Source organism: Echinococcus granulosus (genome assembly GCF_000524195.1).
Source record: "Echinococcus granulosus chromosome Unknown EG_S00134, whole genome shotgun sequence".
Classification (NCBI taxonomy): domain Eukaryota; kingdom Metazoa; phylum Platyhelminthes; class Cestoda; order Cyclophyllidea; family Taeniidae; genus Echinococcus; species Echinococcus granulosus.
Window position 1 is genome coordinate 170,883 of NW_020170514.1, and position 17,876 is coordinate 188,758.

General features: G+C 41.9%; 2 protein-coding genes across 2 annotated transcripts; both read left to right on the plus strand. All coding sequences in view use genetic code 11, as the record gives it.

Annotated features, from left to right (window-relative positions):
- Positions 1 to 116: 116 nt before the first annotated feature.
- EGR_09158 (Major facilitator superfamily domain-containing protein 6) lies at positions 117 to 6,213 on the plus strand (the record flags this gene model as incomplete). The annotated part of the gene is made up of 6 exons (XM_024498407.1): positions 117 to 1,523; positions 3,902 to 4,130; positions 4,282 to 4,389; positions 4,987 to 5,148; positions 5,566 to 5,844; positions 6,170 to 6,213. The coding sequence occupies 6 exons, from the start codon at positions 117 to 119 to the stop codon at positions 6,211 to 6,213; spliced, it is 2,229 nt and encodes a 742-aa protein (XP_024347190.1).
- Positions 6,214 to 7,836: 1,623 nt separating this feature from the next.
- On the plus strand, positions 7,837 to 13,393 carry EGR_09159 (Glycerol-3-phosphate acyltransferase 4; the record flags this gene model as incomplete). The annotated part of the gene is made up of 9 exons (XM_024498408.1): positions 7,837 to 7,971; positions 8,005 to 8,232; positions 8,264 to 8,358; positions 8,393 to 8,470; positions 8,504 to 8,668; positions 8,736 to 8,829; positions 10,672 to 10,929; positions 12,421 to 12,629; positions 13,291 to 13,393. The coding sequence occupies 9 exons, from the start codon at positions 7,837 to 7,839 to the stop codon at positions 13,391 to 13,393; spliced, it is 1,365 nt and encodes a 454-aa protein (XP_024347191.1).
- Between the last annotated feature and the right edge of the window lie 4,483 nt (positions 13,394 to 17,876).

A 17,876-nucleotide genomic window follows, 5' to 3' on the forward strand; every position in this document is an offset into this window, starting at 1 on the left:
ACCGTATTCATATTTTAACACAGCTCTTGTTGCCCTAACAATCTCACCTATAAAACAAGAAAGTGGTTTGACCCTCCAATGCTGCTAAAATGGTAATTTTTCTTATCTAGTCTAAAATGGACGAGGCTAATATTCCACCCATAACCGAGGAGGTACCAACAGAGACCCCCTCAGGTGGTATTCGAGCTGTGAAACGCGAGTTACTGGAGTGGTTCCACTCCCCCATAAACCGTTCCCTTCTCATCTTCAAACTTTTTTACTTCCTCTTCTACGCCGCTTTTGGCTCGCTCTTCCCCCTCCTCTCTATTTATTTCAAACAACTCGGTTTGAATGCTACCCAGTGCGGCTCTTTGGGAGGTGCTCGATCTCTTGTTGAGTGGGTGGGTGCACCCTTCTGGAGTGGCATTGCTGATCGATGGAAAAAGGGCATACTTTTCCTCATGATCAGTCTCCTCAGTTGGGTTGTTTTCACTCTTGGCTTGGGTTTTGTTCGGCCGCAGCCGGAGGGCTGTCTTGTATCCGTTAGTGGCATACAACCAAAGAACAGCTCCGATCATCCCTTCGATATCCGAATTATGGAGCCCTATAGGGAAGTCACTAGCGAACGTATTGAAGCCATTGAAATGAAACCCTACTTAGCTGTCTACGGAAACACTCGAATTGGGCAGTCGCCGTTGGAACTCAATCTAAAGAAACTCCTCCATAAAGAACGTTCCGAGGGATCATTGGAGTCAATGAGCATCGACCGAAGTGGAACTCACGCTAGAGTCACAGATGAGGAAGCTTTTGCTGATATAAATCACTACTCCGAGGGCAGTCTCGTAATGCCTCTCTTCTCCACAGTGGTTTACCGAAGGAGTAAAATCAATCAGATCTTCATTGTCGCAATGATTCTCATCTGTGTTGGGGCCTTCTTCTCTAGTCCAGCCATTTGTCTTGCCGACTCGGCAGTAATGAGCTATTTAGAAGAGAACGGACCCCACCTCTATGGTCGACAACGCATGTTCGGCTCGGTAGGCTGGGGCTTGGCTATGTTTTTCGTCGGTATCGCGCTGGACCAATCACAGAGCTTCCCGGATCATCCTTGTCTTCGACCGGGACGTCGAGAGAAGAACTATATGGTCGGCTTCGCAGTATTCACCGTCTTTATGTCCTGCGCCGCCATTGCTGGAAGCCAATTACGCTTCGCTTATGATGGAGCAGTGGAAAGCATGTATTTCAAGGTGATGAAAGACAAGGTGACAAAGACCCTCCGCCGTGGAAGAATAGGAAAGAATAGAGGGAAATTGGTAAACGAGGACGATGGAGATGAGGAAGAATGGAGGGGTGACGGAGGATATTCTCAGGTGCCATCGGGAAGTGAAGGCGTAGCTGGAGAGGCCTCTGCTTCAAACGAGGACATCCTTGAACAGCAGTTGGGAATTAAGCTCAACCGCAGCAGGGTGGAGCGATCAAACACGCTTGCCGACTTGCCCGCTTCCGACCCCTTCGTGGAGGACTTGGCTGCCACTGCTCAAACGAAGGTGAGATGCTGACTTCTCTTCAACGCATTTGATTAAGCTTACGTCCCAGCAGCATGTGATTAGTTTATTCCGTTTAGTAAAATGTGTTATCTGATTTGGAATGAGGCTACTGAAATGTTTTGAAAGCAATTTGAAGTGCGGAGAGATCAATAACTACTTATAATCTAATAGTCTGGAAACAAAAGTTCAAAATTGTGGGTGGTAATTAACTGGATCTATCTCACGATTGGCCAACTAATTAAGTTACGGGCAACTGAAACGAGATTCGCGAGCCGGTTTTCGTCTTTGGGCCCACGCTTTTATAACAACCAATTTATCTGTTTAAACAATCTTAGCACTTGAATAAGTTTGTTGACTTCACGAAAAACAAATTATAAATACTTTTGTAAAACATTGCACTTTATTCTCATTAGTGCATTCAAACAATTGCTTCATTTGTTCTGGTAAAATCACATTCTCACAAAACCAAAATACTTAAGCTCATGGAAATATGGTACTAACATACAAGTAATCTTCTTCACTGGCTTCTTATCTGTCTAAATGCTTACAAAAGTTATTACAAATGAGGTTTTTTGGGTACTATACCGTGGATAAGTTGGAGGTGACCCTGTACCACCTGACTTGAGGCACGAAAATCTGAGCGAATTTTTATTACCACCCTATAGATTTCCCGGGAGGCTTAAACCATGGATAACAGGACCCAAGTTGCATGGTACCGAATCATAGGCCGCTAAAAGTCCCGGGTTGGGAAGTATGGAGTTAAAACGAATGCCTTCTCGTATAAATCGTACCAACTGCCTAAATAACTTTGCCTGGATTAACCCCATATAAATGATATCAAGATGTAAAGAAATTCATCTAGGAGGCGTATTCATCTTTACACTAGATATTAAATTATAGAAAGATCCGGTAGCATTCAAAATTACATAAAGAGATTCAGTTACCCACCCACATTGAAAATATCAGTAGATTGAAGCTTTCATTTTTATCTGAGAACGAGATCAGACACTGTGATGCACTCCTGTGAAATAAAATTCCTTCACATATCCAATTGACTGAACTGTTTTCCCGGAGCAAAATGGCCACTTTCACCGGACGGATTCTTTTATGAAGATGTTTTGCCATGCTTTGCGCATTCACATTTAGCACTTGCCAACTGAGCTCGCAGTAGACGAATCTCAGCTTCCAAGGCTAAGTTCTTCCTTTCTAATCGGGCAGCATACTCCACTAGATCCGCCTCCCTGGCTCGGCGACTTTGGCGTGAACGTCTTGCGGCGGCATTGTTCTTACACCTTCGCTCCCAGTAGTTGGCGTCTTTTGCCTCACTTGGTGTCATCTCGGGATGCCGACGCATTCGTGGATTGGTGTAGCTGTTGTCCGGCGCGACATTTAATCTTACTTGATGTTTATTCTCTTGTGACGATTGGTGTCTCTTTGAGAGATCAAGTGGACCATCCTGGAGTTTAAATGACGTAAAAAAGTGCTCAAGTTAGCTATTTCCTCTCCTCTGATAAAGTAGGCTTGATTAAAGCCGGACAAAGCCCAAAACGATCAACTGAATAGAACCGAGTGATTTCACGAATTAATTAATTGCTGAAATGTACGAACAATTTAATTTACGGTCTTGTCTCATGTATCTGATAAAACACTGACTTACCGGATCAGTTGATCTATCCCGACAGAGGGTATCATTCTTTACCGGGCCTGGGTGGCACATTCTTATCTGGTCGCACAGATCGCGTGCAACCTCCCGAGGTTGTCACGTCATAGTGATCATGGCAGCCTCGGAATTATGCCTTCTCCAGGTTCACTGAATCACCGTATTGGCTGGCTCCCTGGGGCTCCAACAAACGATGTAGAGGGGGGGGGAAGGCAGCATAGTTTCCACCAAGGACACAAAATCCACCTGCAGGGAAAGAGAGAGCGCCCAGAAGTGGCGACCCACTCGCGCCATGGGGCGCCTTGAAGCCTTGTAAAGTAAACATAAAACAGTGTCATTAAGCCACGGTGATACCTCGACAACGATGCTACTACTGTAATCAATAGAGGCCAATTTCTCGTCATCACCCTTCATATCAGCTCACATATAGGACAACTGAATCATTGATAATACTGCAATGTAAACTCCCAACGAATTGAACCTTAGGTCAAATTAAACCAAACTAAATTAGTCGTCTACTTTATCTTAGTGGTGTTTGATAGGTATAGGAAGGAGTGGTTTATAGCGACAACCACAGCATTTGAAGTTCTATGATTATTGCCTCCCTCATACACGGATCCGATTAAAACTAAAAGAACGCACTGGATGTTATTTCAGGTCTATTTGGTTTGGTTTTGACTGTGTTAAGTAATCAGCATTTGTCACTCTTCTGTCTCAGATCACCGAATACTTGACCGTTCTGAAGCAGTTCACCCGGCCCAGGCTGACGTTTTTCCTTATCGTTACCTGGTTTATGGGCATCGGTTCAGGGATTGTGTTCAACTTTCTCTTCTGGCATCTGCAAGAACTCGGTGGTTCTCCGACACTCTATGGCATCGCATCTATCATAAATTACCTCTCTGAGATTGTCACCTACTACTTTAGCAAACCAGCAATTGAAAGATTTGGTAAGCTCGTGGTCATTAAGTTGTCCTAAAACCCAAAGACCAGCGTCACCTCGTAAATGGATTGACGCCAAGGGTAGCAAATTGATACCGAAATATTATTATGTACTGATCGAAAATTATGGTCTGACATTGCTTTTTTCTCCTATTTAAGGACACATTAAAATCCTCTACCTCGGACTTCTCGTAAACGTTCTGCGTTTCCTCTACGTCTCTTGGATCGGCAATCCCTGGTGGGTATTGCCCTTTGAATTCGTTCACGGTGCGTTCTCTCCAGCTTAACGAAAAAGCCTGCTCCCTACTGGCATGTAAAATAAATAATTCAGAAGAAATTTTCCACATCCTATGGGGATCCTTAAGCACTGAATTGCTGAGTTCAGGTACGATGAGAAAGGAAAATCACTTCTGCCGATGTTTTAAACATAAAAATACGCATTTCTTTAAAGTATTTTGCCTTTACTATGATTGTTTGATTACATTTTTGACTTCAGGATTAAAACCACCCAGGAGTCTGTTGCAATTTAAAAGTACTTCAATTGCAGAAAGACAGTAAAAGTGGCAAATAAATAAACTTCTACAGGAATGCTAAAACTGCCTCCGGTGGTACATTTCGGTGCATAAATACTATATTTACACATTCGAGTGAGACAGATAGAGATAGCAAGCCATCCGACTATTTAAGATGTAGGAGTCAAATTGTCTACTGACATGTCGTTAGTAGTACTCGGGCAGATTATTTGAATAAGGAGTAATACTCAAATTTCAAAATGTTACCCACCATGGCAGCTAGACTTGGTGTTTTGTCTAAGTTTTAGCGGAATCAAAGTGTATCTTGCGTAGTAAACTACTTTTTTGGCAGGTTTAACGAACGCAGGTGTGTGGGCGGCCAGTTGCTCCTACATAGCGCAGAGCTTTGAGTCTCAATACCGAATCTCAACACAGGGCGTTCTTCAGGGCGTGAACCACGGATTTGGAAAGGGTCTTGGGGCCATCATTGGTGGCGTCATCACTACATACTTCGGTACGATACATTTCAATATCTTTTAAAGAAGGAAATAATGAACCAAGGAAACAGAATACGTTCATGATTCGTTTATAGGCGCTTCCCAGCGTGATAATAAACACCATCTTAAAATAGACAAGCATCAAAAGTAACTTCAAGTAGATTTTTGAAATGAATACTGCTGTGTACAATGTGGTTCCATTCGCAGTGGTTGAATAAATACAAGTAATGATGACATTTCAGACTCGAAATCTGGGTAGCGGGGCATATGAGCTACATATAAATTAGGTACCGAAGAATCAACAATGTTGTGAGATTCGCCCGTACCAAAAACTTCTAGCTAATCCCAAATGAAAGCATGAAATAGAACTTGCTTTCTGTTAGAGTCGGTGTTACGCCAATAAAAGATCAAACACACGATGTGATTTTATTTAGGCACCGGCAATTTGTTCCGCGCCTATGGAGCCACATCTGCCCTCATTCTAATTGGTTTCCTATTGATAAACTACCTGGTCAAAGAGAAGACGGCAGCGACTTCAGAGGGTGAAAAGACGATAGATGATAAAAAACCGACTCTGGCCACAGGCGGAACTTTCGATGAATCGGCGTTCATGTCGCCAGCAGGGACACCCTTCATTCCCGCCTCACGAACTCCAGCTGGGGTGGCTGCGACTAGAAGTGGCCCCAACAATTCATATAATGGGAAGGGTCTAGGTAAGTTACATATAATACCACACTCCTCTGTAAATGGATATACTGAGGCCATTCCCATCAATTTCATAGTCCAGAGGCTTACATGTAGACCCCTCCTGGAGAAGCTATAGGAGCTCTTGTTACCCGTTTCGAATTAACCTAGGTTACTTAATTGACCCTCTTTTCATTGGCAAAAATATTGACTGGAGCCTGTAGTAGTTACAAATTAGAACCATTGAGCTACAAAATCTTGAGTAACTGAGACACTTCTTGTCATCGTACACTGATGGTGAGTTTATCACGATTTTGTTCCAGTTTTTGTACTATATTTGCTTTTAAGTTACAGATGATGGGATGGAGAACCTTTATCCACCGAAACGAAGAGAATAGGAGAGAGCCTCTCGCGCCAGCACCAAATTGTAACCTTTTGAAACCGAAACACCAACCACTGTCTACCCCTATTTATCTAGGTCATATAACCGGAGCCATGTACTAAGTGTTGTCTCCCATCAACTACTGAGGCCAGTGAGGTTGGATCCAATGTCTTCAACGCGCCCCACTTATCACAGAATTTATATGAACTATGCTTCTTCAGTTCTTTATGTTTATTTCATTAATCTAAATTACTTAGTGAAAAATGGCCTAACACCCCACCAGCATACAAATAAATGCATACAACAGTAAGTTATTGGCTCTTTTTCAAAAAAGATATGATAACGGATTATCTAACTACGCTTTTGTTTGCAAGATCTATTTGGGAATAGTGAACTATTAAGTGCCCTGTTTTTGAATCTGCTTCAAATTATGAAAATTGGTCTATCGGTGTACCAAACCCCAGAGAGGAGGCTGTGAATGGGTCCGACTAATGCAATGTCAAGTCAAAATTCAAGCTGAAAGCTAGTGAATCGACTAAACAACACGTACAGAAAAAAGCATGATGTGTAAGCCTGGACAAGGGGGTATAATCTCGATATCCCAGTGGATCACCACTAACGATTCGTTAAGTTCACGTGAAGGTTCCATCTGGGCTTACACAAACAAATAAGCACGCACAAATATTATATTCACATGGACAAAATATGAACAGAGTCAAATCAACATTTTAAGAGATTCAGGGACGCTCTAAGCGGCTATAGGGAGATATCAATCGTAAGAGGAACCATTAGTATAAACCAGAATAAAGCGTAATGGCCATACCTGTTATTATTTATTGCTTAACTAAAGCATTTTCGCAGATTAATATACGAATTTTGATATGCTGGTCATTCGTTTAACGGCCGGTATTGGTGAAGGATTACTTTGTTTTGGTCACTGTACCTCACCGGGTGGGGTGGCCCCCGGGGCATGCCAGTAGCGCTAGTACGCTCTTCATATCGAATATATGTATTCCGTCCTAGTGTTGTGCTTTCTTTCGTCTTTAGGGAAGTCGCAAGACGCTACGTAAAAAGCTCTAATTCGAATGAATTAATGACGCTGCGTAGGTCAGATAGGGCAAATGAATAGTGGATTGTAAAAGAGAATGGTTGGATTTAAGTCTTAGCGCTTACGAAATGTTTAAAAATTTCCGTGCAATTGGCATAATGCGACTAGTAGGAGGAACAAACTATTACAATGACGTGTAAGTTTATGCAGCAGAGATAAGCAAGAATTGAAAATGTTACCCATTCCAAATAATCTGGATAGAAGTTCTTAGCGTAATACGTTTCCCCAGAACTTAGTAGACGTAATCAAATCTAACCTTGAGCAACATTATTTTAATTTTAATAAAAGACAGAATATGATCAATGTTGTTACCTCCAGATCAATAAGATGTAGGATTTGGCTGGGGCAATTATCAGCAATCAAGGTCTGCACCCATTAGAAAAAATCAAATTTTAATCTTTCAATGATACAATGCATCTGTAGATAGGCCACTCTTTCCAAAAGTTTGAACAACTGTTGTGCTGGTTGTTTTAATCTGCTCAGAGCGGCCTCACTCATTCAAAGTTATCCTGTCCTGTTGGTCGCGCGAGGATGGTGTTGGCGGCGCTCCTATTGGCCTACCTGGCTATTGTTCCCACATTTGTTATAATGTGTGTTGTTTTAATCTTTCTTGACATCCACATTCTTCCACAAATATATATTAGTATTTTGGATCCCGTTATGTCGGTACGATTTGTTTCTATTAATCCTACCTGGTAGTACACTGCTCGGCAAATGGGTAAAAGGTCTATGTCGGCTGCAAGTTTGAATAGGGAATCTGAGGAACAAGCTAAGGATGCATCCACCGGTGATTATGTCGATGGGAATTTGATTGAAAGAGATGTCACTTTATGCGAAGGTCGTATACAAATGAGCAACGATTTTATGATTGAGGAAAAGGGTTTCAAACTTCAGCATCCAATGTATCTTCTAAAATCAGGGGTTGAAGTAAGTCCATTTAAACTTATTTATTGTCTAGGCGATAATTGAAGATGATGTGACGAAGCGGTTTTCGTCTGCTGAACTTCGCGTCTGGAATCTACTTGGCCGCAACCAAAATTATTACTTTCATAAGTAAAACTTTTGTGTTTCTTGAAAAAGATTTTAGTACGTCATGCAAGAAGACATTGACTGCTCTCTGGTTTTTGGGATTTATTATTCGCTATGTGTTCCTGTTGCCAAGCCGGTTTGTTCTTTTGCGCAATTTATTATTTTTAAGGCTTGCTGTCTGTTTTTTTGGTGTTGGACTGACGTGGACCTGTGGTGTGGTCAAAAATCTTTTCCCCAGAAGTGTCCTGGGCAAATGGCTCACTGGGCCGGGCTACCAGCGATGCATGCGACTTAATCTTTGCCCCTACGCCGCCATCATTCGTTTTCACAACCCGTAAGCATAACTTGCTTTATCACATATGCATTTTTAAATGCTAACTTAATTTTTCTTCCAAACTTAGTGAAAACCGTCCCAAACCGAATACGATTTGCGTCGCAAATCACACAACGCCTGTCGATTTTGCAGTTTTGGCCAGTGATAACACGTACGCCGTGGTAGGTGATTTATCTTACTGCGTTGAGTAGTAGCTACTTAAGCTTTGGACGTTGAAGTTTTATTTTTCGCTTTACAAGCACTATGTAGGCGTCGTTAAAACTTTAATTTGCATCTAAACTGTGCTAATTGAGTGGAATTTTTCTTGCGACACTTGAATATGCCTTGGTACATTTTTTCCGTGCCTGAAAGTTAAGAGCCAATTCCTTTCCCTTGTGTTTGAAACAACATTGCATCTAACACTACGCAAGGGTTTGACGTATCCTTGCATTTGCCCACTCATGCAACAAGGTAATTTGGCAATGTAATATCCGAGCTAGCGACGGTATGTAGAAGATGGTTATGTCATTATTATAGGGATATAAGGGGGCACGGTAAGAGCAATTAGCACTATGTTATTGTCGTTTTACGGAGTAGAAAATCTTTCACTCTTGCTCGGTATGACTTTGGTGAAAGTTCTCGTTCATGAAACTCGTCTGTTTCTTTGGCTTTAGGTTTATTTGATGTCTACTGTGTGAATCTCAGTTTGTTTACCAGGTGTGCATGCCTATAAGCATTTATGAATCTAAAAACTGCGTCGGATCCACACATGTATGAAATAATTAGGCTATAGTGGCACAATCAACCTTGCTGTCTCAAAATTACGAAGTCGGTATTTTCTGCGAGGACTCATTGGTGTAGTACTGTTGATCATTTTCTCCACTCCCGGAGCTGTGGCAGAACGTTTTTATAAAGGTTCTACTTCGTTTCCCTCCTTTATTGCTTTCATTATTTTAACAATAACAACTGTGCTTGCAAAGCAAGACGACTGACCACGCAATCCAGTTCGGTTTGTTCAAGCTGAGGAATCACTTTGTTTTCAATGAAGTCTGAGTTTTGAACTGCAAGTCCCCATACTGATGATTCATCACATGTGCCTGAATTTCCACGATTATTCTTCAACGAAGCGTAAGACTTAGGCATATTTTACTGCTTTTCCCTCCAATATTACCTAGGATTGGTCCTGTGAACCTTTTTCAATTCTATTTGTTCGGTTTCTTCATTAGGGGGCGTGGATGCAAGGTAGCATTACTCTCATCGCCAATCGTCAGGACTTGTCTGTACATTTCGGTTTTTCTTATGGTGCAAATCGGATCTGTTTACGAACCACCATTTACAGCCCACGACTCGGTCTTTCCACTAGTAACATGCAATGTCTATTGCATTGCCTGGTCGGGAGGGCCAACATCATTTAGCAGTCTTGAAATTTGAATAGACCTTTGTTCACTACCGTTCGTGCATAAGCTGTTTTCCAAATGCCATTCCATATGTTCCCTATTTCATCTCAAGTGTTATCACTTGATTTCCTCGAAAAACGGTTAGTTCGGTGGCGCACTTTCCTACTTGATCTCAAGCAATAAAAGCGGTAACAGGTCGAGACATGGAAGTCGACGACATGCTTACCAATCCAATTTTTGGGTTCCGTCAAGTCACCCACTGCTTTGTCAGCATGAGCATATCATAAAGATTTAGAGTTCTCGTAATGGCACTTCCATCTGTTTAACGCAGATTTTAACTATCCGCTTCAATTCTATGAAGCATTCTCAGTAAAATTGTAATTCTTATTTATTTTACGGGCCTTTGCGAGTGTTTCCGTCTTACTCCTTGTATCATTTATGTTGTTTTCTTATCCTTACATCCTCGAGGTACTTGAAACAAAGTCTGCAACTAGCCTTCATCACCACAAGATTGGCTTGTATCGCGTCAAAATTACCATATATCTCGTTAAACTACGTTCTCATTGGGGAGGAAAGAGGGTAAGAACTTTTCGAAGCTGGCATTATTAGTTCCCTTTGCATACCCAGATTGGTCAGCGGCAGGGCGGCTTCTTTGGACTGGTGGAGAACATCCTCTCCAGCGCGGTGCCCACCATCTGGTTTGACCGAGGTGAGGTCTTCGATCGTAGCGCCGTGACGGACCGCATGAAAGAGCACGTCGCGACACCCGGCGCTCTCCCCATCCTCATCTTCCCCGAGGGCACTTGCATCAACAACACTTCCGTGATGAAGTTCAAAAAGGGCTGCTTTGAGGTCGGCGCTGTCATACATCCTGTGGCTATCAAGGTTAGCCACTTGTCTTACCGCAAATCACTACATTGTAGGCTCCTTTCATGCACTGGAATTCCGAGACTTTTGTTTATGCCATAATTAATGTATATGACGTTTGGATGAAAGGCATTAGCTCTCGCAACTGATCACTCCAACTCACTAGGCTATGTTGCAACCTTAAGTGGGGTTCAATGTTGTAGTGGCTTTTTGTTAGCCATACTCTTATTATTGTCTCCGTATTGATCCGAGAACCCATTACTTAGGAGGGGTGCTGTCTGTCCAGTGATAAAAAACGTCATCAGGTTACGTTTTTTTATTCACAGGAGATGAAATCGTGCACCAAAATTTATGGGTGAATTGCGGCAAAACATGGCATTGGAAACATCACAAATTGGAAATTTCCAAGGAATTATTGGAATCCACTAGTTGGCACCAACTAAACACCTCAAATGGTGACTGTTTTGCATCATTGGATGTCAGCCCATGCCATGCTTCTCATATGAATTCATTTTAAGTGAATAAGGTCTCTTAATACGATTCTAGTTTGGAATCACATACTACTTTGGGAAAGATTGTCTATCGGGGCAGACACACTATCTATTCATCTTTAGCTGAATCTGTAATTCATGCATGGAGTAATTTGTCTGCACTGCGCACCAGCAGTCACGAGTCAGTTGTAAAAAAAGCAACAAAAAGTGCATTTAGATGATAACAAGCCTATCGTAGCTTACAAATCCGATGAAAAGCTTTCGCCTTCCATTCTCTTGGCTTCTAATGTTCGTCAGTTAAATTGTGAGGTCTCTTTTAGCACATCGGAAGGGCTTGTTTCAATTCACTTCCCCTATTTGATACGCATTGCTTTTAAATGAAGCAGTTCTCTCAATTTTTTCCACATTGTACCCATGGTAGATTACGCATCTCTAAATACACCCCTTGACCATCTGGGCTTGCCATTTGCCTCGCAATTAACTGTCCCGAAGTTGTAGGCCTCTTTGATGTGACATATTAGATATCACTCAATGTGTAAATGGGAAGAGGAATTTTTTCGTTGATGGGACACCCTCATTTAGTGCACTTGAAGGTCCTTTAGTGAGATTTGCCTCGGTTCATTAAAAAAGCATGAAACGTGATGGTAGTTGTTTATCTATCCTAATGTCAACAAACACCAAGCTCTCATTTTTTATTAGTTTCAGTGATACTTCGCGCGGACGATAATGTAACCAGTTTGTGCGGTAAATAGTCACGAATGAAGCGGAGACAAACTAATGCCAAAAGCACTACTTATACAATGTACAGGTTGTGTTTTGTGATGACTTTTCGTGGGAGCTGTCGACAAAATGACATGGTGGGTGACGACAATGGATCTATCATTAATTGCCAACTATTTTGGGAGGTCTAGAATCTCTTTCCCCTCAATTGTTAAGGTTCTCGCTGTCCTTCAAAGTTTTTTTTATGTGGGCCCTCCGCTGTTAAAACGCTATTATTCTGCCTATTTGACGCCTTCAGTACGACCCTAAGTACGCCGACTGTTTCTGGAACAGCAGTCAGGACGGCCTCTTCAAATACCTCGTCAAACTCATGACCTCCTGGGCCATAGTAGTCGATGTGTGGTACCTTCCGCCAGAAACCGCCCGGCCGGGCGAGGACGGAATCAGCTTCTCCAGTCGCGTCAAAAGGAAGATTGCTGAATGCGGCGGTTTGGTAGATATGGAATGGTTTGTGCCAAATTTTCTTAGCAAACTAGTAATATTGTGCAAACCTTATTGTGTGCAAAGATTGTTTACCTTTTGAGGTAGGGCATGACTCTGACATTAGTGCAAGCCTCTCCATTGTATCAGGAAACAAAGCACAGGTTTGTCACCATGTTGTTCATATCTCAACAAACCAATCGCCATCTGATAATAGTGGTGAATGCTTGCATAATTTACCGTGTGATTTTTAAATACTTCTTGTAATTTTGCCATCTAAATGCTGAACTGAAATATTGTCATATCCTACTGACACGACTGATGCTGAGGTCTCAATGTAAAGCCAATCCCCATAGCCCCCACGTTTCCTTGTTCCAAGGCGATGTCAACATTTTCACCAATGTAAATGATGCTGGAAAGCCAGAGAAGTGTGGTTTTCCCAATCTGTTTATAATACGAATTGATTTAACAACGTCACATATTTGTGACGCCGGGGCCGGACAAGAGCTAATAGTGAGCATGTTGAGTAGAATATATAACGCCTACAATACCTATGTAAAATCAGAAAATTCCTAGAACTGGAATAAAAGGAACTGATACTGGTTTTTATGGTGTCATTTCGCGAACTTCATATCTCTTCATCAAATAAACATGAGATATTGTTTTCTGTGTACACCTGGGTTTGAAGGGACGGTGAGCTGAAACGAAATAAGCCAAAGCCAACACTACGGCTTGCTCAACAGAAGATCTTCAGTGGCTTCATCGGAGCTGATGAGGGTGAAAAAGCATGACTTCTCAGTCGGTGGAACATTGAACACACCGCCGTCTACCGTCTAAATGGCTCATCTACCAATGAATCGTCATACTTTTTTTGTTCAGTGGCATTTCCCAACCCATACACACTCTGTGACAACTCAGGCTTTCACTCCTGTCGTCTCCTCTCCTCCTGCCCCTGTCTGGCGTAACTTCAGGTTCTCCCGTCTTCATTAGCCCCTCCCGCAAATGCTATAGAGAGGTCACGTCAAACCAACGCGCGTGTATTTTGCTATTTGATTAAAAGCAACTTGATTGTGTGATTTACACCGTAGGCCTATTTATTGTTACCAGTTTTACCAGTAGTAAAAGGGAAATGCCTCCGTTGTCTTTTCCCATGCATTCATTTATCTGCCTGAATGCATTGGCTGACACCAGTGGGCTATGCAATGCCAGTTTTTTTTTCCTAATTTCATAATTACCATGAACAGCAGTCTTGGTCACGTTGCGTAGACCTGCAGACACCCAGGTGTCTGGAGCAGTGTTGCTGCCTCCCTACATGCGATCCAATTATAGTCCTGTTAGTAACGTTCCTTGAAGCAGAACAGTTCGATCAGACGCTGGCGGAACGCAAGCCATGGCTCATAGCATTTGTCTCCATAAGGTGCTCTTGAATTGCCTGTTCTCCAACCCACTTTCTGATTGTAAATGAAATATGCAGGCGGCTTTACTTGTCTGTTTTTTTTCTTTTTTTGGCTAGATGCAATCGCAACCGAGAGCCTGACCACTTAACCAGACCGTTTCCTTAGAGTTAATGCAGGATAATGAAATAGGTTTTTTTGTAGCTGAGATAAACGATTTAATGCCGCTCTGGGAGTGATTACACAATGATCCCAACGGCGTTGATGAATTCGCAGCAGGGGCACAATGATGTCATCTAACATTTTTAGGCCTGCATTTACGGAGTCCGAGGATGACCGTTGCGGGGGTTGTCAGGTCCGATGCTTGACGTGAGGCTAACTTCGAAGGTGGTCCAGTAGGCCCATTAGGTTGGTATACGGACACGGCGCAGTCAGTTCCAGGCGTACACTGAATGCGTAAACACCGAGCCGCTTGTTGGACGCGGCATCAACAATGGTGTCCCCCAGATGTTGACATTGGAATAGGCCAGGCCGAGGGGTGGGGTGGTAAGGGGAATGCGGGATTTTTTTATCAATAGGCGTGTCGAATACAACGAGATTTGAGGTCCTGTTTCATCCATTGCCTGTCACGCCTAACAGCGGGCTAAGGTTACGCTGATCACATCAAAGCGCTCCCACTGCGTGCTCCGAAAGCCTTGTCTCCTAACACGAACGTATTTACTGACATTTGGCTTTGACATTGAAAAAAAGCCTCATCGAGGTGCGAATTGACACGATTTGGCAGTGAAATCACATCGAATATTACCGTGTTTAGAGCCATTCCGTCCGTTATACCGCCATACGAATGAACGAGCGTTCTCTAAAGCGGTTGTGACACCCGCATATCAAGTGTTTTCCAAGGTTTAGAGGCTTTACTGGTGAAATGAGTTTTTTGTCATCAGAGGGAGATATGAATTAGAATACGGGTAGGATTAGACATTAACTCCAAATTCTGACAAAAAGGAAGACACAATTAATTAGAAAACTTTACAGCTGAGATCATAATCACTTATTGTAATTGTGGCTGTAGCATTGATGAAGTACGAAATTGGCATTTTGACAAGCCAGTGGACATTTCTTGTGCTATGACTGCGGCTGTCATGAGTTGGAGATGGCGTAACGATTCAGCGACTGATGCTGTGTAACTGACCTCTTCATATAATGTGACTTTAGATCTATTGCCTAGCAACCCTTGTCAGAAGTCCCTTTGATTTTTTTTAACCTAATTGACTTTCCTCTATGCCAACTGCAAGAAAGCAGAAACGGGGTTGTTCAATCTACTCTAATAGCAAAGAAGGCATCTCTTCGGAAAAGCGAGTCTTACGTATGTATGTCTATGATCATTCATTGTTTTGCATTGGGATTTGTTATGTTAATCCCAAATCAACTAATTTTCTCCGTTCCCAATACCCTTATCACACTTATATACCTACTCATATCTCTTCAGTAGACTAGATTGTCCATTGTCTTCCATACGAGATGCCTGATAATTTTCGTTGACTTCTACTGAAGGATAATTCAATTTATTTATGCCTCTCATTTTCTATTTTAGCAGGAATTAGCAAGTGGTATTGAGTCATTCTTTTGGGTGAATCTAATCTGAGCTTAGGTGTGGATCTTATTTTTGGAAAAATTAGTGATGTGGTTTATGTATGAGAATTATGTAAGGAGAATGCCACTTTCCCTTTAGCACCTACCAGTTTGTTTAGTTAAGAGATTTAAAAACCGAAGTTATTTGACCATGGTGTGAATGGAATTTGCCACAGAGCTAAATTTAAATATTTCGTATCATCTTTAAAAAAGGGGTAAGCTTTATTGAAAGACAAAATCGCCTTAAACAAGATTGGCATTTTAGGCTCAGGTGATCCACCCATTACTCCTTTTGAGGTATTCAGCATTTAAAGACTTGGAAATTTCCGATTTATCAATTACATGCCAAGGTTATTATTCTTTTACTTAGCTAAACAGCCAAGTAATCGAAACTACAAATAATTTAAACAAATTCCCCGCGTTGACCCTTGAGTTTATTAGAATCGTAAAAGGCCCTAATTATTAAAAGGCGTTATTAACTTTGATCTATTATCATAACAGGAAAGTAGTCGAAACCAGGAATTGTACATTTTAAGGGAGATGTTAAATATGTCACTGGAATCAAAGTGTATGTCATCTACTTGTGAGAAGTCATGCAGTTAGCCATAACTCTAGCCCGATTTCGTTATCTACGGCTTATGGTGAAAGACTACAAGTTGTCCCTATGCCTAGCAAACGCAACCCACCGATTGATTCCGCATGAGTATAGACACGGTCGTTTGCGGAGGCAAGAAAACATGCAGCAGTCCAGTTGCTTTAATTTACATTCTATGCAAAACTCGCACTTGTCCCACCCCATAATGTGTGAATTGCATAACAAAATTCATATCCATCTTTTGCTACCCACAATAGGCTTAATTAACGGCTTCTTTGACCAGGTACTTCTCGAACCCAGGTAAAGCACAGCCGTGGATTTGGCTGCCGACATTTAAGGATAGCGTTGGTAAAATGAGCAAAGAAGGCGGAATTAGTAATTTATTTAACAAAAGTGAAGAAGCGAAAGTGAAAGCTTGTAAGGAGACGGTGTGGGGATGCGTATAGTGCGTGCGTGTGAGATGGGTCTCGGCTTGAGCGCCGACGTGAAAAGCACCGGAACGTGGAGGAGACGCTTAGTCAGGGGATCAAATGCCAAGCGTAGGTGCTATGACTCACAGAGGCTAAAAAACAGTGGTCAGGTGCTCCTTGTGTCAGCTTTCATTTGGCTGAAGGCAAGTTAGTCCAATTTAGGCTACTCGACAACCCCACTTTAAAGAATTTACACAAAAAAGAATAGTTAACTTCAGTGGGCAAAATAAGTAGAGTACAAAGTCAGACAACAAGATTTTAGTGATACAGATTCGTGAAAATCATGCTTCTAGCAATTGGTAGAAATATGCAGCTCCTCCATACGCTCTAATTACTTTACAACCTGGCACTCCCAACACTAATAAAACAGCAATCTTACTTAATATTTATTGCGTTTGCTTATTAGCAGCACAATGGCCTTTTATTTATACTCTCTTTATATTCCTCGAAAGTGCTGCATAAATCACTTTCTATCGTGTGCAGATCCTAGCAAAACGTATCCTATTTCGATGCCAGGTACCATTTTTTTAAATTGTCACTTCGCAAAAATGCGAACAATTCTACTTTGCAGGCGTGTATGTATGACACCAAATGCTCATATTTTTTTACTCAATTCACCTGCTAGTCGGAAACTAAAAAACATGTAGTCATTCCTTGACTAAGGTTGTCGCATTTCTATCTTTTTGAAACTTACTTAACTTGTTTGGGACCCCATTTTTGGCAATTGGTCGAATCAAAGTGAAGGAGTTCGTGTCACCTATTTGTGACGCCTGGATTAGACCCCAAAAAACCTGGATATAAAATGTATTACACCAGCAGCAAACATGATAGCCATAGTACCAGTAAAATGCTAAGTTTTGAAAACGTCATTGTTAAGAAGTGTATCAACAGTATGACGTCAAGTTTGCATGCTCACCGAAGCCAGCCCTAAAAAAACATGCGTAAAGTAGGTCATCAGTCATCTACGAGTCAATAAGTTAGTTGAATTCAGCCTTCTGAGTGTGTGCGGCGGCTGAATTTTGAACTCATCTAAACTAAACACACGGAAAGTGAAGAGAAATACAGACTTCAAAGGAATACTTGCAAATTGTCACAGGAAGCAGCAGCCTCGGCGCCAATGACAATGGCACAAAAGGCCGTTTTCTTTGATGGCCTTACTTTTACTCTACAAGCAATGCTAGAAGTG